This window comes from Leptodactylus fuscus, chromosome 4 (genome assembly GCF_031893055.1).
Source record: "Leptodactylus fuscus isolate aLepFus1 chromosome 4, aLepFus1.hap2, whole genome shotgun sequence".
Classification (NCBI taxonomy): Eukaryota; Metazoa; Chordata; class Amphibia; order Anura; family Leptodactylidae; genus Leptodactylus; species Leptodactylus fuscus.
The window spans coordinates 25,333,101-25,357,151 of record NC_134268.1 but is presented as its reverse complement, the minus strand read 5'-3'; the positions used below and the strand labels follow the sequence as shown (position 1 = coordinate 25,357,151).

General features: G+C 41.6%; 1 protein-coding gene across 1 annotated transcript in view; it reads right to left on the bottom strand.

Annotated features, from left to right (window-relative positions):
- The window catches only part of CSMD3 (CUB and Sushi multiple domains 3), a 1,052,627-nt gene that overhangs the window by 429,169 nt on the left and 599,407 nt on the right, over positions 1 to 24,051 (bottom strand). Inside the window, exons 20-21 of the mRNA XM_075270295.1 lie at positions 10,612 to 10,728; positions 975 to 1,190 (exon numbers count right to left, since the gene is read on the bottom strand). Coding sequence (XP_075126396.1) covers positions 975 to 1,190; positions 10,612 to 10,728 — 333 coding nt within the window. The remainder of the gene's footprint in view (positions 1 to 974; positions 1,191 to 10,611; positions 10,729 to 24,051) is intronic.

Here is a 24,051-nt window from a genome sequence, read left to right as displayed (position 1 = left end):
TTGCTGTCTCACAGGGTGAGATCTGGGGGTAGAGATCCTCTACCATGACAGCCTGGAGCCGCTGCTTCTATAGAATTCAATGAATTGTACAATATATTGTGTCATATTCACCTTTAAGTCTAATATATATATATATATATATATATATATATATATATATATATATATATATTTTTTTTTTTTATAAAAATGTATAAATATACAGACATGGACAAAATTGTTGGTCCACCTTGTTTAATTAAAGAACACCCCACAATAAGTCACAGAAATAACTTGAATCTAACAAAAGTAATAAATAAAAATTGTTGACAAGCCACAAAGCTTCTGGGAGAATGTCCTATGGACAGAGGAGACAAAAATCAAACTTTTTGGCAAGGCACATCAGCTCTATGTTCACAGACAGAAAAATGAAGCCTATCTTGAAAAGAGCACTGTCCCTACTGTGAGACATGGAGGAGGCTCTGTTATGTTCTGGGGCTGTTTTGCTGCATCTGGCACAGGGTGTCTTGAATCTGTTCAAGGTACAATGAAATCTTAAGACTATCAAGGGATTCTAGAGAGAACTGTGCTGCTCACTTTTCTGTCCGCATGACTCGTGCGGAGACCGTGTGGAACGCACACAATGTTATAACTGATTGGTGTATATATTATACTGTATATAGAAGAGCCATTCATGTTAATATTTACCCTGCTACTATGTATTCTTTTATCTACTGTATATTTTTATCTATGGAGAAAAGGGAACAAAAATTCCTATTCTTGAGAATGTAATATTATAGTATTACAGCATTAGACATATCATAAAACATAATGTTATCTGTTAAACTGCTAAGACTGAACCAAAAGGTAAAAAGCTACAAATCTCTCCTCATTTATCATGTACATGCACTGGACTAACTATTGTATTGTCCTTCTATAACATGATGCAGCACATCCATCAAATACTAAATATTGCATTGACTTCATATCCTTACCGGAAAAGGTTATGTTGAATCCTTCAAATGATATTGAAAAATCAGAAATAAAACGTAACTGAGCTCTGAAATTTCCATAGAGACCCGCATTAATTGGCGCAGGGAGCTCGGAGCCGGTGAGTCGTGCCAGGGGCTGAGTAAAACTGCCGTTCTCAGTGATTAGTAAGTAGTCATGAAGATCTTCCAGATGAAAGGTGTGAAAGGTGAACTGTACTCCTGGAAAAGCAAACCAGATTTAGAGACCATTGCCTAATATTTTGGTAATAATATGTCATGTTCTATCTACAGCGGTATCCCTAGAATTGACCTGTGTTGAATTAGGCAAAGAATTAAGAAGCTCTGAATTGCTAAAGGTTACCTGCTCATAAAAATATCAAAACAAAAAACATTTCTCATAGAGGCCTAGAGGGGTATTCCTCAAAACTGGCGGATTTTACTCCAGTCTCTAGATATACTGTATATACCCTGTCTACCAATAAGTATATGGACACCTGCGGTAGAATAGAAAAACAACATTTCTTCCTATCCAATAGTTGGTAGACCCCAGCAGATGCTTCCTTACTAGAGATGAGCGAACACTAAAATGTTCGAGGTTCGAAATTCGATTCGAACAGCCGCTCACTGTTCGAGTGTTCGAATGGGTTTCGAACCCCATTATAGTCTATGGGGAACATAAACTCGTTAAGGGGGAAACCCAAATTCGTGTCTGGAGGGTCACCAAGTCCACTATGACACCCCAGGAAATGATACCAACACCCTGGAATGACACTGGGACAGCAGGGGAAGCATGTCTGGGGGCATAAAAGTCACTTTATTTCATGGAAATCCCTGTCAGTTTGCGATTTTCGCAAGCTAACTTTTCCCCATAGAAATGCATTGGCCAGTGCTGATTGGCCAGAGTACGGAACTCGACCAATCAGCGCTGGCTCTGCTGGAGGAGGCGGAGTCTAAGATCGCTCCACACCAGTCTCCATTCAGGTCCGACCTTAGACTCCGCCTCCTCCGGCAGAGCCAGCACTGATTGGCCGAAGGCTGGCCAATGCATTCCTATGCGAATGCAGAGACTTAGCAGTGCTGAGTCAGTTTTGCTCAACTACACATCTGATGCACACTCGGCACTGCTACATCAGATGTAGCAATCTGATGTAGCAGAGCCGAGGGTGCACTAGAACCCCTGTGCAAACTCAGTTCACGCTAATAGAATGCATTGGCCAGCGCTGATTGGCCAATGCATTCTATTAGCCCGATGAAGTAGAGCTGAATGTGTGTGCTAAGCACACACATTCAGCACTGCTTCATCACGCCAATATAATGCATTAGCCAGTGCTGATTGGCCAGAGTACGGAATTCGGCCAATCAGCGCTGGCTCTGCTGGAGGAGGCGGAGTCTAAGATCGCTCCACACCAGTCTCCATTCAGGTCCGACCTTAGACTCCACCTCCTCCAGCAGAGCCAGCGCTGATTGGCCGAATTCCGTACTCTGGCCAATCAGCACTGGCTAATGCATTGTATTGGCGTGATGAAGCAGTGCTGAATGTGTGTGCTTAGCACACACATTCAGCTCTACTTCATCGGGCTAATAGAATGCATTGGCCAATCAGCGCTGGCCAATGCATTCTATTAGCTTGATGAAGCAGAGTGTGCACAAGGGTTCAAGCGCACCCTCGGCTCTCCTACATCAGAGCCGAGGGTGCGCTTGAACCCTTGTGCAGCCTCAGCTCTGCTACATCAGAGCCGAGGGTGCGCTTGAACCCTTGTGCACACTCTGCTTCATCAAGCTAATAGAATGCATTGGCCAGCACTGATTGGCCAGAGTACGGAATTCGGCCAATCAGCGCTGGCCAATGCATCCCTATGGGAAAAAGTTTATCTCACAAAAATCACAATTACACACCCGATAGAGCCCCAAAAAGTTATTTTTAATAAAATTCCCCCCTAAATAAAGGTTATCCCTAGCTATCCCTGCCTGTACAGCTATCCCTGTCTCATAGTCACAAAGTTCACATTCTCATATGACCCGGATTTGAAATCCACTATTCGTCTAAAATGGAGGTCACCTGATTTCGGCAGCCAATGACTTTTTCCAATTTTTTTCAAAGCCCCCAGTGTCGTAGTTCCTGTCCCACCTCCCCTGCGCTGTTATTGGTGCAAAAAAGGCGCCAGGGAAGGTGGGAGGGGAATCGAATTTTGGCGCACTTTACCACGCGGTGTTCGATTCGATTCGAACATGGCGAACACCCTGATATCCGATCGAACATGTGTTCGATAGAACACTGTTCGCTCATCTCTATTCCTTACGGATGGTATAGATGGACACAATACTCCCGGATGCCTGGTGACACTCCTGGTGTATGTGAGCCATCGGTTGGGTGCAGTTTCTCTGGCCAGGACTCGTCGGTCTCTATCTCCCAGTTTCGGGGGTCTGTCACCTCGGGGAACATTCCGACAATCACCGTTCACCTTCCACTTCGTAATCACATAGGCTACTGTCGATTTTGGTTAATTCAGTTCGCTTGTTATGTTCCTTAAGGATCGACAGTTTCTGTGGTTCCCCACAATTACCCTTTTCTCAAAATCAGACAACTCTGCACTTCGTGGCATCTTGCATGTGACTAATGCCAATGCTGTTTCCTATTTAACGGTGGAAGGCGTGACACACATCACGACCGCAGATATCTTCATTCACATGGGTGTCCAAATACTTATTGGTAGACAGTGTTGTTTTCTGGCCTAAATACATTGTTAAGTATAGCGTTTGCTTTGAATGTTAATGTGCACCTTGTTCCATTTGAAGAGCGAGCAGACATTACAGTAAAAAATTACTAAGAAGTTAATAAATACTGAACTAAAGTTTTTGGCAATTGTCTATATTTTTTAAATTGAATAGTTTGGATTTTATTTCCATACAACATATTTATCTGCAGGATGTGCAATTCCTTTAAGATTTGTCACAGATCAATGGTTCAAGGACACATAGAATGAATCATACACAAGGTAGTAGATCGGAAAAAAGTTTACTTGTGTATTAACATACTCTGGGAAAAATGTAATTCACTAAACCTATGAAGAGGTTTTTGGATCCTACAAATGGTCACATCATGGATGTACAGTACACAGTGTACTATAGCATAGTACTATATATAGAATACAATATACTACTATGTATCTGTATGTATCAGAGGTTTTGTATCATAAGTAGGGTTGAGACGATCTTGACTTTTCAGGATCGATTTTTGAAATCCGATTTCTGATCATTTTTCATTCGAACCCGATCTCGATCCCAATTCCAATCCCAATAGAAGTCAATGGGATTTTTTTACTAATCAGGATTGTTTTTAAAATCCAATCTCCAAGTCACAAGCACTGCCTTCTTCCTAGCTCTTTAACACTAACCTGGGAGGCGGGGGCAGCGAGGCGAAGAAGAACGAGAACACCGGGCACCGGACCAGCCATCTCTGCAGGTAAGTAGCTACTAGAGATGTTAGCTAGCCTCCCATTAGAATGAATGGACGCAGTCGCCACACAGGGGGTTAAGGCTGTGTGCCGGCTGCTTCCATTCATTCCTATGGAACCGCAGTGGAGCCTTCACACTGAGTATACACTCCACTCAGAATGAGCGGAGCATATACTCAGTGTGAAAGCTAACATTGTTAGCTTTTCCCACAATACTTGGCCAGTAGAAAAGCATTGTGGGAAATAATCACCGGTCTCGATCCCACCTAAAAAGATTGTGTTCGGAATTCCGATCGCGATCGTGAAATTTTCTCGATCGCCAATCGGAATCCGATCTTTTCTGAACCCTACAAATACGGGAAAATCTTTCAGAAAATCACTACTTTGCCTAACCAGAACCTAGACCAGTGTTTACCCAACCTTTTCAGACTCGAGTACCCCCTGGAAAATATTAATTTCCTTAAGGTGCTGTTACCAAATAATTTTACAAAAAGGCAAAAATCAACGCTTAGGACAAAGACAATATTACATGAAGGTATTTTGTCATCTTCCCAACCAGTATCATGGCCCCTGGCAGGTTTACAAGGCACCCCTGTAGGGAATGACCTAGACCATATTTATCCAACCACGATCTTTATAAAAAAAAAAACCTTATAGTCCAAGTATTTTGGCCCTTGAGACTTAAAGACTCTGCAAGTGCAGGATCAAGGATAAGAGGAGTAGAGAGTAACATAGGGCGCTATTGATAAATGGGAGCAATTTCTCATTTCAAAAATACACAATTTGCACCTTCATATTTTTCCAGTATATACTGTAGAAGAATGTTACAAATCGGTAACGAAAGGTGCAACAGCAAACAACACGATGAAGGTTATCCATCTGACCACTTTCATTACTGAATTCCATGGACTGAGGGGGGTAGGGGGATTCTTAAACTACAAATTTGTCCATCAAATAATTATGAGTTTATCCTTCAAGAAAGGAGGTGAAGGGTTAGACTGTTATTCCCATCTTGGCAAATCACCGTCTAGATACGAATAAGTGCTCTCATCTCAACCCCCTAGAAAGGGTTAAGGGACACAGCTGTAATACTGTCCTATGGCAGAGGTGAATGGGAGCTATGGAAACAACGTACAACCACTGAGTTACACTGTTTCTGTATTTTTACGGTTGCAGAAACAGCTTAGCATTGTCTGCATTTACCTCTATGTGAGTTACAGGAATAGCGTAGGGTAACACGCCTCAACGAATCTCGTAAGCCCATCCTAGCCTTAGTTATTTCCATCTCTGCAGCAATTTACTAGGATGGGATTACCCCTAAGATAAAAGTATTATATACTATTAACCCTAAACTAAAAGTATACGATAGAACCCTACTAGAGAACAAAACAGATTCAGGGTAACGATGATCTAGTTATGTTGTAGTGAAATAAAAGACCTATAACCGTATCCATCTTTAAGAGACACTAAGATGTGTCAGCAGGGGATGACCAGCGTCGAAATACCCAACAAAGTAATACAAAAGATTTTGTTTTTTTATTTTTGAAAGCTGGTCTGTCATCACCATCTTAGGAATATCTGGAGCCAGGAGGAAAGGTAAGGAAGGAATCATCTGTATGTTAATTTGGCAAAAAGGAAACAACCCTTTAACCCCTTTATGCCAGAGGTTGAAATTTTTGAGTTGTGTGCTATGAGGCTGCCGTTCCAATAATGGAACTCTAGGCATAAATGGGTTAAGCTAAAAATAAACAAATGAATCCTACCAGATAAAGCATAATGAAAGATGATATATAATCACATATGTAATCTTGGTGAACAAAATAATATAAATGTGTCCATCCTTACTAATCCTTTTGACTTGAGATATCCTGAGATGTTTGGCGTTGGATGTTCAATTTTTAATGTTTCCATTCAGTGGCATGACTAAAGTCTAGTGAGCCCCAGTGCAATATTTTGTCCGGGGCTCCCTACCTCATCCCTACAGCGAATTCTTGATAGTGATGGTTACAGGTGCTAAGGAGTGTGGTTAGGGTAATTTGTTGGTCTCCTTGGTTTATGAGCCAGATAAAAGCTGCAATCTCAATTCTGATGACAGTGCTTATGAGCCCCCTAAGGCTCCTGGGCCCAATTACGACTGCACCCTCTGCACCCCTTTAAGTTATGCTCCTGATTCCATCCTTACTTTTACCTTGAGATATCCTGAGTAGAGATGAGTGAACACTGATCAGCCATTCCGAACAGCACGCTCCCATAGAAATGAATGGAAGCACCTGGCACGGCGACCAACAGCTGGCAAAGTGTATGTGCAAGGTGCTTCCATTCATTTCTATGGGAGCGTACTGTTTGGAACGGCTGATCCGAACAGTGTTCGCTCATCTCTAATCCTGAGTTATGTGGAATGAGATGTCCAGCTTTGAAAAACCAAAACAATGTAACTGTATCCATTAGGGTTGAGCCTTTCTTGAGATTTCAGGATCATTTTTAAAATCCAATTTTCCATCATTTTCCAGTTGATCCCCATCACGGTCATGAAATTTGTTTGATCGCTGATCGGGATCCGATCTTTCCCGATCACTCAATCATAGTATCCATCCATACTCCCATTTGTACTCTTGTCCTGAGATATTCTGAAGTTTGTAACTTGGGATGACCAACTTTGAAACACCCAACAATGTAAATATGTCCACCCTTACTCTTGCCTTGAGATACACTGAGATGTGTGGCACGGGATGACCAACTTTACTAACACAAAAGCTTTTTGGGTTTTTTCCAAAGCCGGTCATCTTTCATCACTTATCTTGGGATATCTTTAGCCAAGAGGAAATGTAAGGAAGTACACATCTGTATGTCCAAGTTTACACCAAAGATGAAAAGGAAGAGATTGTCTCAAGATAATGATTCAGAAGGAAGGCTACCTATAAAACTGAGATAATTCAGCAAATTATAATGTACAATGTAAGAATGCTGTGAGGAACATACAGAACATTTCTATTCATTGCAGTTATTTTTGTGCTTGAGTCAAGTTTAGCTTTAACAGCTAGACGTCTTATTATTGCAGCTTACTGAAGATGTTTGCTTGTTTACATAACAGCTGCAATTTCTGCTCATTTCCTGATGTTCCTCATTGAGCACTGGTGGAATTAAACTTTGCCCTCTTTAGTGCTCATCACCTGCAATAGGCAATGATTTGTGACGAGGCTCATCAACAGATGGCAGCCAAAACTCTTGGAGAAGGGCTTAAAACACAAAATAAATCCCGAAAATCGGAGCAGTTAATAGGTTAAAATTTTGAAGGAAAAAAAATAAAAATCACTGAATAAAAAGAGTATGTGAAAATTATCCTTCCTGCTGAGGCATTCAGTAGAGAAAAAGAGCCACGTCTGGGAACCGAGCCAAGGTCATGGGCTCAGATGAATTTGTATGTGCCTGTGTATGTGTGGTTGGGATGCAATGGTCTTAAAGACCTAGAGTTGACGGTAGCAAAATGTAAACCTCAGCAAGGTCAGCGTAAAAATCTGGTAAAAACAACAGATAGAGTAGGAGAGTGAGTTATTTGACGCCATCAAAAATTGTTCAAAATTTGCAAAATTTTGTAACTCTCCATTTCATAATAGTTAAAAAAAAAAAAAAAAAAAAAAAAATCATAATGTACATTGTTTTCCTGGTATCCCCATTTTCAATCCTTCTGAAGCAGTTCCTTCAAATCCAGATTTCAATAAAATAGCCACCAGCTTTTCAGACTACCCTAAACAAACTGCTTTGATAGTCTGATACTTTTATCCATTCCAGAATGTTTCAGACTTAGGGTTGAGCCAATCTTGAGATTTCAAGATCAATTTTAAAATCTGATTTTCCGAACATTTTCCAGCGGATCCTGATCGTGAAATTTGCTTGATCGCCGATCGAAATCCGATCTTTTCCGATGCCGATCGCTCATCCCAGTCAATGCTTCTCTATGGGAAAAGTCACTTTTAGGATTGAGCCGATCTTGAGATTTCAAAATCCGATTTCCGATCATTTCCCACCTAATCCCGATTGCGATCGTGAAATTTACTTGATCGCCGATCGGAATCGGGATTAGCAGCCCCTCTCCTCTTCATAGACTTTATTGTAAAAAAAGTAACTGAACCTGGTTAATTGATTTCTTTAATACAATATGTTACAAAGTTTCATATATTTACCTGAGCTATTCATTTATTTTTATTTATTTTTTTCAAAGAGGTGGACATCAGATACAGGATATTAACTGTACATTTATTCAGAATTTTTTATTAAGGCTATTGAGACAAGTTGTAAGTGCCTTATAGGGAGACTACAGCACATCAAATCAGCCCTGCAGATATATAAGTTATGGTTAAATTTATTCAATGGTCTACGTAGCACCACCTTTTTGTCAGTATGTGAATGAGCTCTTTGGAGAAGCGTGGGTATTACTGTTCCTCCAAAGAGGTAAATGACAGCCTAATGTCTCCAAATAGCTCATTTTCTCATTGATTAAAAATGGCTATATCTTGGCAGTGGGGCACCAATTTATAAAGGGAAAACACTGTTTGATCCAAGTGACCCTAACCTATGTATCTGTGGGGCTGGGTAGATATACTTGGTTTTGGTGACCCTTACCTATTTATCTGTGGAGATGTGTGATATGCTGGTTCTGGTGAGCCTAACCTATCTATCTGTGGGGATGTGTTTATATGCTTGGTTATGGTGACGCTAAGCTATCTATCTGCAGAGCTGGGGTGATATGCTGGGTCTGGTGACACTAACCTATCTATCTGTAGGGTTGGGGTGATATGCTGGTTCTGGTGACAGTAACCTATCTATCTGCAGGGCTGGGGTGATATGCTGGTTCTGGTGACAGTAACCTATCTATCTGCAGGGTTGGGGTGATATGCTGGTTCTGGTGACAGTAACCTATCTATCTGCAGGGCTGGGGTGATATGCTGGGTCTGGTGACAGTAACCTATCTATCTGTAGGGTTGGGGTGATATGCTGGTTCTGGTGACAGTAACCTATCTATCTGCAGGGCTGGGGTGATATGCTGGGTCTGGTGACCCTAACCTATCTATCTGCAGGGATGGATTGATATACTTGGCTCTGGTGACCTAACCTATCTATCTGTGGGGATGGATTAACATACTTGGTTCTGGTGACAGACTCCCTGTAAATGCTTATCTACATTGATGCCCTAAAATAAAACTTAGCTATATACTAACAACTATTGAATAAGTCAATGAAATCTGTCTCTCATGTCCCATACAGATGTAGCAAATGTCGACTTGACTCACTAAACGTTAACTTGACATTTAACTCATGATATACCATACAATACAACTGACTCAACTTAACATTTGCTACATCTATATACAAAGACTTTATTGAGATTTTTCCAGTGCTGGAGGTAATAATACATTTTCAATACTTCCGATATCCATAATAGACGGAAAGCCACTTTTCAAAGAACTTTTCCTTTTCTTCCAAGACAAAAGTTAAACTAAGTAAAGCCAAAGTAAAATAATGATGTTACACCCAATAAAAAGTCATTTCAGGGAAAAACCTGTTAGCACTGTCTATCAAAGACATAGGGATGACATAGAGATAATGTAGAGAGGGAACGGTGTAGTTCCAATTAAGTCTTCTCTTAATGTAACAGCTTTCACAACATGAGTGCTCCGAATCAATGCAATGCCATCAAGCGCCTTGTTCTTCATGCAGCTACTTAATGCACTGTGCAATTCTCCTAATAGAGATAAAGCAACTATACTGAGGACAAAGTATGCAAAGCATGATACTTACTAGCAAGGATCGGAGGTAAGGTAAACTCTAATTCCCTCTTCTTTTCTTAATCATGATGACTATAACAGTAACTCTGGTCTTAAGCATATACTACCTAACAAAATTAATACACTGTAGACACCACTAAAAGGGTAACGGTATTTAACGTTTAGTGCTATAGCAACAGATCACTCTATTCCTTCCACCTTTATAGCTCAATTCTACAAGTTTATGACACAAATGTATCTATAATTAAATTATTATTGCGCTCGCAACATCCCGCTGGCATCTAATGATGAATCTACCTGACATAGCTGTATTTATTGGCCTATTGAAGGTTTATAGATGCTACGCAATTAAAGAAGAGCATAACATGATAACATAGGAGATGGGAAAATGTTCTAGGTTACCTTTTCCATGGGTTACTTCTATGGTCCATGTACAGTTCAAAGAGTTGGGGTAGAATTCAGGATATCCTGGAGATAGAATTGTCCCGCTTGGACCTCTTACATCTCCGCCACATAATGCTAGGGAGAAAAAAAATGAAGATATGGGTTAAGGTATACAGATATATAAGATGTATGTAGTGTTCCTCCTGGTAGAAGGCAGATAGTAGAATGATGATAATATAAATTGAGCCATTGTAACTGCAATCACTTTAAGACGTACAAAGTAGCAGATTCTCGGTATCAAGATTGAAATAGACAAACTTTGCATAAATGAATACAGACAATTATCTATTTCTCTAAGCACATTGTCAGCCCGGCCCCGTATAGGGCTCACAATCTAAATTCTCTATTAGTATGTCTTTAGGGTGTGGGAGGAAAGTGGAGCACCCAGGAGAAACCCCTACAAACGTGAGAAGAACATACAACGTTGGATATTGTCCATATGTTGTAGATGTTGTCCTCGATCAGATTTCAACCTAGGACCCAGCACTGTAAGGCTAAGCCACCATGCTGCGATTATAAGACACTTTGTATCAGAGAAATACCTCTTTCTGCTCTTATCAGAGAATTATGTGAGATGAAAAAGTAGAAGAAAACAGAAGGAACCCAGACTTAGGCAAAGACTCCAATTTTGTGGAAAAGATGCTTTTTTTGTTGTAGGTTTTGCTGCAATCCACTGAATTAAAGTCAAGTGTGGCCTAAAGTGAAATTGATGAAAGTTGAGGCCAAATCACAAGCCCAGGGTGACCCTGGGGTGTTTGACATCACCCAAGAGTCCAGAAAAGGATTCATGTAGAGCCCCAAATGCTCCAAGGAGGTCCAGAAGAGGAGAGGAAAAGTGAATATAACTGTTTGTTATTTTATTCACCTCTCCTGGGCCGCCACCTATTATGCTCTGGGGTCTGAAGATACCCCATAGTATAATAATTTCATTTCTATTTCTATATGAACAAATTTATACCAAAACAAATCAGAGGGTTGACTTGTCTGAACTTAGAACAAAACCAATCTTTGGAAGTCTCTACTCATATAATGGCCAGTAGGGTTGAGCCGATCTTGAAATTTCAGGATCGTTTTTAAAATCCGATTTCCGATCATTTTCCATTCAAACCCGATCCTGATCCCAATGCAAGTCAATGGGATTTTTTTTAAATAAACGGAGATCGGATTTAAAATTGATTAAATTTTTGGACCCCACGCTGTGTAGTGATTAACACCCCCCTCCCCAGTGTTCGCTTACCTGCAGCTCCCAGATCTTCTTCGTCCGGTCCGGTCCTCTGTCCTTCACGTCTTCAGAGTGCCCCGACCCCCCCCCCCCAGACTCCTAGACTAGTATTGTAGAGATGCAGGGAGTAGGCGGGGCTTGGTGCAGCTTGAGAGTGTGGGCGGGGAGACGTGAGTGCATCATACCCGCCCACACTCTCCTAAGCCCTGCCTACTCTATAATACTAGTCTAGGGAGGCAAAGGTAGGGGCAGGGTGCAGGGCACTCTAAAGCCACATGAAGGACAGAGGACCAGACCAGCAGAGGGCAGCTGCAGCACTTCTGAGCAGGTAAGTTCAGCGAAGTTTGCGAGTAGATAGATATTACAGTACATTGACTTGTCTAGTAGATAGACAAGTCAATTTACAGTAGTATCTATCTACTCGTGAACTTGCCTCATTGTCCTCACAGCAGCACAGCACACAGTGATTTACCATAGCCTGCCCGCTTCGTCCCTGTTTTACTGTATATTCAGCTGAGTATACAGCAAAACAAGGATGAAGCAGAAGAGTGGCAGGCTGTGGTAAATCCATAGGAATGAATGGACGCAACCCTGCGTGCCGGCTAAGCGGCCGGCTGCTTCCATTCATTCCTATGGGTGCTAAGCTTTTCCCACAATGATTGGCCAGTAGCCAAGCATTGTGAGAAATAAGCCCCAATCTCGATCCTTCCCGAAAAGATCGGGATCGGAATTCCGATCGCGAAATTTTCTCGATCGCCGATCGGAATCCAATCTTTTCCGATCCCGATCGTTCAACCCTAATGGCCAGTTATAGTGTTAGTCCTCATAGGCACACACAGGATACGTTATCCTCAAAAGTCAAATGAGACTACAGGTAAGGCTAATGATCCTTAATATGATTCTGACTTCTCTCCTTATCTGATCCCTCTCTCTCCAGAAGATAATTCGGAAGCCCAGATACAAATCAGACCATTGTCCAATCCATCACAAAATTGGTGGGCCAAGATTGGCAAAAAGTCTGGACAATTGTAATCGAGCTCTATGCTGTCTATTCATGAATTCTATTCACATCTATTATTTTTAATAACAATGTCCATTTTATTAATCTGCTTTGATCTTGGATACTTTTGGTATTTTGAGGTATTTAGCGATTTTCTACCTGTGGCTACATTATAGGTAACTCCCACTTGGACATAAGGTGGACTCATGATAAAAATGGGGTTACCATCTAAAAGCAAAAGTGACAAAAGTGTGTTATAACCTTGATGTTTTAAGGGGCCCATGACCATTATTTCTGGTGACCCATGACTATCACCATTGACTGTTTGCCCTTTATCACCATAGACTGAGAGTATGATCATATTCACTTTGTAGACTTTAAAATGTGGACATGGACTCACAACCTGCTTGTAAGGGCAATACAAAGAAGGAATAAAAAAAAAATCAATTGCAATATAAGTTTGGATGTGAAATGACCCTTCGGATTCTTCAGACGACTGCGGCTATCTGTGTTTACCCATCGGTAGTATTCATCCAATCACACTGCTGTGCAAACTTTACAATCTGTATAAATCCTTCGATCAATCAAAGCAGAACCTCGGCAGGTCGGTTCATTTTAACAAAAAACCTCGCCTAACATTCAAAAGCCTTTCGCAGAAAATCATTATAATTTCTCATGGTTTATGTAAGATGAAAAGTTCTCAAGGACTTTGTAAAAACTTCTTATAAGTAACTACTTCATGTTTTCCTTGGCACTTCCAAGAACAGACACAGTGTGATAGTTTTCTTGTGCGGCTATTATATTTTGTTGGTGCTGCGAGGAAAGCAAACCTGTTTAGGCGATGGAACCTTGCCTGTACACAGTAACAACGGCAGGCATATATTAATTCAATTATCGGTGGCCAAAGTCAAAAGCAGAGAACCAATTCTGAACTAAGGAGGTCAGACTCGATACATTGTAAATGTCCAGGCCAAAAACTCTGGAGCAATTCAAACAACCTGCCTGGCATGTTAGAAAATACATATTGGCAGTAGAGATGAGCGAGTAGTATTCGATCGAATACTCGTATTGGTCGAATTCCACGCGAGAAAATTCCATTGAATTCAATGCAAAAACCTCCTCGTGTTCCTCGTCCTGCTACTTCCGGAACTTGGAGGATCCAATATGTCGAACTTTGGTTTCCATGTAAACCGGAACAACATTCCTGTTTTTTCCCATAGACTATAATGTTATTCGATCGAATACTACTCGCTCATCTCTAATGGGCAGTCCATGCTACTGAAGGAAGTAGAGGAATTTGTGGTGGACAGCCAACTCAAATTTTTCACCTCTTTCCAGCCAATCAGCATCTTGTGACGCAGAACCAGTCATGGAATCGTTGGTAAGATCAAATGGGACACTTATTGTTTCAGGTTGTATATGGGAGCCTAATAAAAAATGTGTATTAGAAATACTGTCTTTCGCCCTTTCTGGTCCTCAGCTGTTTCATGTGACCAAGCCATCAAGACCTGGCACCAACAAGTCCTCTACATGACTGATGTACGTTCTTCTCATAATACACTGCCTGGCCAAAAAAAAAGTCACTAGTGTTAATATTTAGTTGGGCCACCATGAGCACGAATAACAGCATGCATGCGTCTCGGCATGGAGTCTATAATGTTCTGTAGTGTAGACTCAGGGATTTTGATCCAATTCTCTTGTGTCAGGGAGCCCAGGTTACGCAGATTCATTGGGGGTGGTGAGTGACAGCGCAGGTTCCTTTGCAGCACATTCCAGTGTTTTGTGTGCTTCTCGTCGCACCCGGACACGACCATCACTCTAGAACAATGTGAAACGTGATTCATCTGACCACATGACCTTTCACCACTGCTCTAGGGTCCAATCCTTGTGGTCTCTTGCAAATGACAGGCGCCGACGTCTGTTGGTCTCTGTCACCAATGGCTTTTGTGTGGCGACACAACTGTTGAGACCCATTCCTTTCAGTTCTCGTCACATTTTTCGCTCCTAAATGTGTTGCTCCGTCGAGTTGAACATCTGTGTGAGCTCAAAGGTGGTTTTCTGGTGGTTATTCTTCACTAGAGTTGAGCGAGTACTGTTCGGATGAGCCGATCCAAACAGCACGCGCGCATTGAAACGAATGGAAGCACCTGGTGCTTCCGGTTTGACGGCAGCCGGCCACTTAACCCGCTGCGTGCCGGCTGCGTGCATTGATTTCAATGCGTGCGTGCTGTTCGGATCGGCTGATCCGAACAGTACTCGTTCAACTCTATTCTTCACCAGTCGCTTTAGGGACCTACGACCTCGAGTTTCGAGTATAGTCTTACGCCCACACTTTCCACGGTTGGAGGGGGGTTCTCCACCATCTCCCCATGCTCATATAATACGCTGAACAGTTCTCTGTCCGATACCAGTTACTTCGGCTATCTCCTTGGTCGACTTGTTGGCCTGATGCACTCCAATGACTTGCCCCTTCTTGAAGGCACTAACATCTCTTCCTCTGGTAGCTCTTCCGTTGGTAGACATCGCTTCACACCTTTAATTATGATCTGCACTTGACAGGCTACAGCTCAATTATATATATTCAAGAATATATATCCAAATTCGTGTCATGAACAGTTCATAATTATATCAGGGGTGGAACGGTACCTTGTTGCACAAGGCGACTTTTTTTTTGGCCAGGCAGTGTAGTAGCAATACACTCACCTATCTACCATGACTTGCTGGATCCCTTCCAGCCATTAAAACAAATACCTGACTATGCCTATAAATGCAAGATTTACTTATTATTGATTTCAATGGGCGGGCTGGCCCCTTCCTTCTCAGAGAACGCAAAGCCAGTTCCAACATTGTGACGAATGTGTATTTAGATTTGCCCAAACAAGACTGGTTCATTCCAAATTGATTTGCTCAACTCTATTAAAGAGTCTTATAGCTGGTCACATGATACAGCTAAGGAACAACTTACAGAGATTACCTTAACTATAATGTATCTTTCCAAACTTTTTTGTGAGAATGCTATTTTAAAGGTACATGCTGTGCCCACTCTTGGGGTTCATGATCAATGAATGACAGTAAAGGCTGTAAAGCTCCTCTAATTCCGGAAAAATCTAGTGATTAAATTCCTATTAAAAGTAAATATTTAACAAATCCTACATTCAATGAAATACACAATATAAATAATTGTATAATATAATTACAGATAATTCAATATTGTAGTTTGAAGGTGAAGTCGGAATCGTCAACTTTTATGACTCCACCCAAAACTGTCCCCAATTCTGACTCCACGACTCCATCTCTGAATCCACATCCCTGGGTATGATCATTTAACTTTGGTCACATATGTAGGATACCATTGTTGTCAGACGTACAGTATATACAAGACAAAATCCTTGGATAGACAAGAGGAGACAGCACCGAGCCGATCCTCATGTGAAACCACTCAATTAGTGGACGGTGGGAAATGACAATGACAGTTTTACATTTTCTTGGAACCTTGTTTTCTTGGATGTATGTGTGTGTGTATATATGTTTTGTATTTATTTTTTATTTATGTATTGTGCGATCGGAATTCCGAACACAATCTTTTTAGGTGGGATCGAGATCGGTACTATTTCCCATACTGCTTTGTTTAGCCTTCACACTGAGTATACGCTCCGCTCATTCTGAGTGGAGTGTATACTCAGTGTGAAGGCTCCGCTACGGTCCCATAGGAATGAATGGAAGCAGCCGGCACACAGCCTTAACCCCCTGTGCACCGGCTGCCTCCATTCATTCTAATGGGAGACTAAACTAACATCTCTAGTAGCTACTTACCTCCAGAGATAGCTGCTCCGGTCCCAGTGTTCTCCTTCTTCTTCACCTCGCTGCTGCTCTTCTCGCCTCGCTGCCGCCGCCTCCCAGGTTAGTGTTTAAAGAGCTAGGAAGGCGGGGCTTGTGGCTTAGGAGAGTGTGGGCGGGTACAGGGCAGGGAGACGTGTCGTCTCCCCTCCCAGTACCCGTCCACACTCTCCTAATCTGGGAGACAGGGGACAGCGAGGCGAGAAGAGCAGCGTGGAGCGGCAGTGAGGCGAAGAAGAACACCAGGCACCGGACCAGCCATCTCTGCAGGTAAGTGGACACCAGGGGGGACTAAGTAGCCAGAGGATTAAAAAAAAAATCCTCTGGCTACTTAGTGATTTACTACACAGCGTGGATTCTAACAATTAAAGTGTTCAATTGTTATATTCCATGCTGTATAGTGAATAGGATTGTTTTTAAAATCCAATCTCTGATTAATAAAAAAAATCCCATTGACTTGCATTGGGATCGGAATTGGAATCGAGATCGGGTTCGAATGCAAAATGATCGGAAATCAGATTTTAAAATTGATCCTGAAACGTCAAGATCGGCTCAACCCTAGTTGTTACAATCAAGAAGTAACCTTGTTTGCCTGGGTGAACACTGAATTCTTGCCTATCCTTGGAGAAGGCTGGTCCATTCCTGTTTAAGATCTCTGGATACTCCTTTAAAAATAAGATCTGGCTCTTCAATGATGTTTTCCACAATGAGAACGTCAAGAGAAGATCAGGATTTCAGGGCCACTCCAGGACATCCGTTAGACATCCAGAAATACTTGCCTTAAAGTGCGACAGATCAAACTTTGGTTTAACTGGAATAATTTATGAAAAATATAGTTTGTCTCTTACTCCAGAATGTATTCCACTTTAATGAGTTTGTGTCCGGAGTCGTCACATTACTTATTGAAAAATATAGTTAGAATTTTGACAGAAATTATTCCAACATTAGAATTCATATCAGTCATGAAACCACAAACCTGTCAGTCAGTTACAATGCTGTTTGTCATTAAATATATTTTTTTTTACTGGCTTCCTGGACCTCCGCGCAGCTCACTTCATTGACTTGGCAGTTTCACTAAGCGTCAACCATAAAAGCCTTTTTTTTTTTTACCTTCTGCATATCAAAAATTCATGAAAAACCCGTAACAAACTTTATGAATGTAATGACTTTGCTTAGCGTCCAATATTTACCCAAACACAGTAGACTAGTAGCGAATGGCAGCCAAGTAATTAAGCCAAAATAAGGCAAATAATCAAAGATAATGGAAATTCAATGTTCTATCATTACATTAAACCTGTTCAGATGACCTGACACCGTGTTACTATACGAATAATACTCATTACAGTCACTCAGCAGATCTTAGAGTGATAAATGTTTGTTTTCTTTTTGCTATTGTGTTGGGAAGTGTTTAACCCCTTAGTGACCAGCCTATTTTGGACCTTAATGACCAAGCCAAATTTTGGAAATTTGCCCTGTGTCACTTTATCAGTGAATAATTCTGTAACAGTATAGCGCATCCAAGCGATTCTGATATTGTTTTTTTGTGACATGTTGTACTTTACTGAGAAGGTAAAATTAGACTGATATAACTTGCGTAAATTTATTTAAAAACTCGCAAATGCTGAAAATTTTGAAAATTTTTCAATGTTTTCCATTTTTAGCTGCGATATCTCACATATACACAATAATACAGGACAAAAAAGTTAGTAGTTATATACTTCCAAATGTTCATTTTGTGTTTCAAGCATATTTGAAATAATTTTAGCATATTTGAGTAACTTAGACAATTTACAAGTTTATCAAGTTTATAAGCAAATTTTGGAAATTTTGAGTTTGTCATTTTTTCCTGTACCAAGCTCTGTTTGCAGACAGTAATTGGTGGAATAATGACAGAACCTCCCATTAAATGACCCAATTTGGAAAACTAGACCCCTTCAGGTATTCTTTGAGGGGTACAGTGAGTATTTTGATCAAATAAATATTGTTTTGCAAGCATTATTACAAATGATGAAAAAAAATGACATTTTCGTTTTCTTCAAATATGTGTCATTTTAAAGCCAGTTTTTTTGCACACAACACATCAAAAAGAAGAAACACACCCCAAAATATATCACCCCACTTCTCCCGTGTTAAAATATGTTCATTTTGTGGCCTTAGTCCTATGTACGCACATATAGTAAGGCCTAAGAGGTAAGGAGGGCCAATTGGATTTCAAAACACAAATTTTGCTTGCAGATATTTTAGGCCCATTGCACATTCAAACAAGATTTGAGTTACCAAAGCAATTGAAAACCCCCCATAAATGACCCCATTTTATAAACTAGACCCCTTAGGGTATTCATTGAGGGGTATAGAGAGTACTTTGACCCCATACGTTTTGAGAAAATTTGCGTCAAACAAAAAAAAAAAATCATATTTTTTACACAAGTGTAAATTCAAGACACAGTTTTTGCTTCTAAATGTTTCAGGCCAATTGCTCATTTAAACAAGATTTGAGTTACCAAAATAATTGAAAACCACCATAAATGACCCCATTTTATAAACTAGACCCCTTGAGGTATTCATTGAGGGGTATAGTGAGTATTTTGACCCCATAGGTTTTAAAAGAATTTGCGTCAAACAAAAAATTCTCATATTTTTTACACAAGTGTCATTTTAAAGGCAGTTTTTTTGCACACAAGGCATGAAAATGAAGAAAAACACCCCAAAATAGATGGCCCCATTTCTCCCGTGTTCAAAAATGTACACTTTGTGGCCTTAATCCTATGTACGGATGCACGGCAGGGCCCAAAAAGAAGGGAGCACCAACTGGATTTCAAGACACAAATTTTGCTTGCAGATATTTCAGGCCCATTGCACATTCAAACAAGATTTACGTTACCAAAACAATTGAAACCCCCCCCATAAATGACCCCATTTTATAAACTAGACCCCTTAAGGTATTCATTGAGGGGTATAGTGAGCATTTTGACCCTATAGCCGTTTCACAGATTTTACTAACCTTGGGATGTGTAGGTTAAAAGTTACTAAAATGTCCCTTTATCCCCAAAGTTTTCATTTTCACAAGGGGTTAAAAGAGAAAATGCCCCCCACAGTTTGTTACACAATTTCTCCTGAACACGGCAATATCCCATATGTGGCCATAATCTGCTGTATGGAGACATGGTGGGGCTTAGAATGGGAAGAGCGCCATTTGGCTTTTGGAGGGCAGATGTGACTGGAATAGTTTTCAGGTCCCATGTCGTATCTGCAGAGCCCCTAAAGTACCAATACAATGGAAAGTCCTCAGATGTGACCCCATTTTAAAAACTACACCCATCAAGGAATGTATCAAGGGGTATTATCATTTTGAGCCTAAAAATGCTTCCCAAAAATTAATGTACAGAATGAAAATTGAAATTTTTAAAGAAATCTGCCATCTCGGTGCCCAATACGTTGCACCCACTTTGTGTTGTCAGAGACCTGCACTCCTAAAACTATTAAGGGGCCATCCCGAGGGGCAGAAAATTATATATGTGGGTGTAAACTTCTGCTTGGGCACACAGCAGGGCGCAGAAGGGAAGGAGCACTGCGCTTTTTAGCTATTGGGGTACAGAGTTAGAGAGACTTTTGGGGCGCCATGTTGTTTTTGCAGAGCCCTGGAGGTGACAGTAAACTGGAATTCGCCAAGAAGTGACCCCATTTTGTAGGGGAAATTTTAGGGTCTCGGCAAATATGACATGGTGTCCAAAAACCAACAATCTAAATCTGCACTCCAAAAGCACATAGCGCTCCTTCACATCTGCACCCTGCTGGGTACCCAAATGGCGGTGTATGCCTACATGTATGACACTGGTGTACCCTGGATAACGGACTTAATGCCATGTGTGGGTAGAATCGGCTGTTTGGGCACAGCCGGGCACAGAAGGGAAGGAGCGCTATTTTGGTTTTTGGCGCACAGTTTGGTTTTTGGACGTCACTTTTGCAAAGACCCTGAATTGCCAATAAAGTGGAATCCGCAGACATGTCACCCCATTTTGGACACTAGCCCACTGATGGGATTTATCAAGTGGCGTAGCGAGCATTTTTAACCCTTGAGTGTTGCATTTATTTGGTTTCCAGAAATGAAATTGCGGCTGATAATGAGAAGTTAAAAATGAAGTTTTCCAGAGATTCGCCATTTCAGTATCTGATATGTTGTGCCCGACTTATGTCAGCAGAGACACTCCAAACACTGTTAAGCGGGTATCCCGGGCACAACGGCTTTTAGAGCGTTCATCTCTGATACAAGGCGGGCACAACATATTATGCACTGAAATGACAGATTCCTGGAAAAATGGTCATTTTCACCTCTCACAATCAGCTTCGTACTCATTTATGGATAATAAGTTATAGCAACATTTGGGGGTTAAAATGCTGTCTACCCCTGGATAAATCCTTCAGGGGTGTAGTTTCCAAAATAAGGTCTCATATCAGGGGATTCCACTTTACTGGCGCTTCAGCTCTGCAAAAGTGTCATGGCATCCAAAAACCAAACCGTCTGTGCTCCAAAAACCCAATAACCGTTCTTCCCTTCTGTGTCCGGCTGTCCCCTAATATCAGTTTATACCCACATATGACATTACGTCCATTATCCCGGGTACACCAGTGTCATACATGTGTCATACATAGGGCATAATCTGCAGTTGGGGTACACAGCAGGGCGCAGAAGGGAAGGAGCGCAATGCGGCTTTTGGAGCACAGATTCAGATGTTTGGTATCTGGACGCCATGTCATGTTTGTACAGCCTGTAAGGTACCAGAAAAGTGGATTCCCCAAAGGAGTGACCCCATTTTGAAAACTGCACCCCTCAAAGAATTTCTCAGGGGGTGTAGTGAGTATTAGTATCCCAGACGTGACTGCACAGCGGATGGTGAAGAGGGAATATATAAGCGGTGCGGAGGACATTGGGAACACCAAATTCCCTACTATGTCCCAGTAGCTCCTATGATTGGGGGAGTCAAACTGGGGGTCACTTCTGGTGTCTGTTCCCTCATAAGCTGTATATCTGGGGTGTCCCTTGATATTCGCTGACACAGCTTATATATTCCCTTCCTGCCGCAGCCAGTTGTGTTCTAATGATTTGGCGATTTTGGGGTTGTTTGTCTTCACATTACTAGATGCTATATTTTCTTTATTTTTCTGGTGACGTGGCCATATAAGGGCTTGTTGTTTGCGGGATGAGATGCATTTTGTAATGACACCATTTTTGGGTGCCTACAACTTATTGAATACATTTTATTAACTCTTTTTTGCTGGATTTTCTAAAGAAAAATCAATTCTGGCATTGCATTCTACCTTTTAAATTTTTCGCCATGCAGCGTACAGTATAAGTATCATGTGACCTTTATTCTGCGGGTCGGTACGGTTACAGCAATACCTCATTTATGTTATTTTTTAATGCAATACTAATTCTGTAGAATAAAAACACATTTAGGGACATAAATCAATGTTTTTTGTATCACCATCTTCTGAGAGGCGTAACATTTTTATTTTTTGGTTGACAGTGTTGGTTGAGGGCTTATTTTTTGCGGGACAATGTGCGCTTTTTATTGGTACTGTTGTGCGGTGATTATGACTTTTTGATCACTTTTTATAGCATATTTTGTAAGGTGAGATGGCGAAAAATCACTACTTCCGGCGGTTTTTTTCCGGTTTTTTTTTCCGACGATCACCGTAGGCATTAAATATTGTTGCAGTTTTATTGTTCAGATTGTTACGGACGCGACAATACCAAATATGTATTGTTTTTATTAACTTTTAGGTGTTTTTTTTTTAATATAATTCATTTTCTATAGAAAAAAGGGAATTTTGGGGCTTTATAAGTTTATTCATTTTTATCAGACACTTTATTTATTTATTTTTCACTTTTTTTCTCTTACTTTTTCATGTGTCCCTTTAGGACACTTGGATTAGTGATGCTTTGATAAAAGCATCACTAATTCTCTATTAGACGCTGCAGGACACAGCTGTCAGTCTCTTGCAGCGTCTAGAGGAAGTCAGACGCAGGGGCTGCCTGCGTCTGACTTCCTCTTACCCCGGGCAGGATCAACCAGGTATGGGGGGTCTTTAGCAGTCTAGGGTCACTGGCCAGACCCCAGGCTCCATGCTGGAGACACTGGCACCCCCCGATCTCGCCGTGGGGGGTGCCGATTCAGCCGGCACCGTCACGGAACCGCTTCAGTTCCGTGATCATGTTTGATCACGGAACTGAAGGGGTTAAAACCCCCCGATCGGAGACCCCTCCGATGGGGGGTTATGGAATGGGGTCTTAGCTGTTAGATACAGCTAAAATCCCATCCAATTATGTCGGCACTTACAGGGAATCCTTCCCTGACTGCCCGACGTAGTTTTCCTATAGGGCAGTCAGGAAGGACCTGCAAGTGCCGACGTAGATTCCCTATGGGCCGGTCGTTAAGGGGTTAATGAACTTTTTATAAATTACTTAATTAACCTATCTAACTTGCTTTTAATAGACAGGAGAATCTGTCCCTTACACCTGTACAAATATACAGGGTTAGGCAGGGAGGTATGGATGATTTGGACGGGGCGCCACGCAAGGCGGGGATAACCTTGGTGGATAAAGAGTGGGGGTATCTGCTCGACATTTCAGTAGCAATGAAGACGTGGTATATAAAACCTACTTTTTTCAAAATTGATGAGTGGTTCACAAGGTTAAAGCCTCATGTAGTGGGCCACAGCCAAAAAGTGTTTCTGCTGCGTTTTTTCCCACAGTACTTTTCAGTTTCCCTCTGCGGACCTTCTGCTTCAATTACACCTATAGGGAAAGTGTTTCTGTAGGTATAATTGACAAGCTGCCGCAGTAACGGGCCACAGCAGAAAAAGCTGCTAATATCCCAGACCACGTGACATCTGGGATTTTACCATATTGGCCTGAAGCCGGTTAGGATTAATATCGGATCCCGGAGAAGATGTTAATTATTTTCTCTCACTTCCCCTGGGGCTCCGATTATTATATTCGGAGGTCTGAAAAGACCCCCGAGTATAATAATAGCGGCAGTGGGATTGTGGCTGGGGCTCGGGCCTACTCACTGCCGGCCTCCGTGGCCTATAGCATAAGGTGACGTGGGGGTCGGCAGTGAGCAGGCCCGGGGACAAACAAACATTACGTTCTCATACTTACCGACCTCGCGCTGCTGCTCCCTCTGCCGCCACTGCTCATCTTCTCCCGCGGCTGCTCCTGCGTCTCAGCATAGGGGGCGTGATGACGCCGCCTGTGCTGAGACGCAGTAAGAAGTCATCGACATACGCCGGGTGCAGACCTGAGCTAACGTGGACATGTCACCTGCCGTGTGTTGTA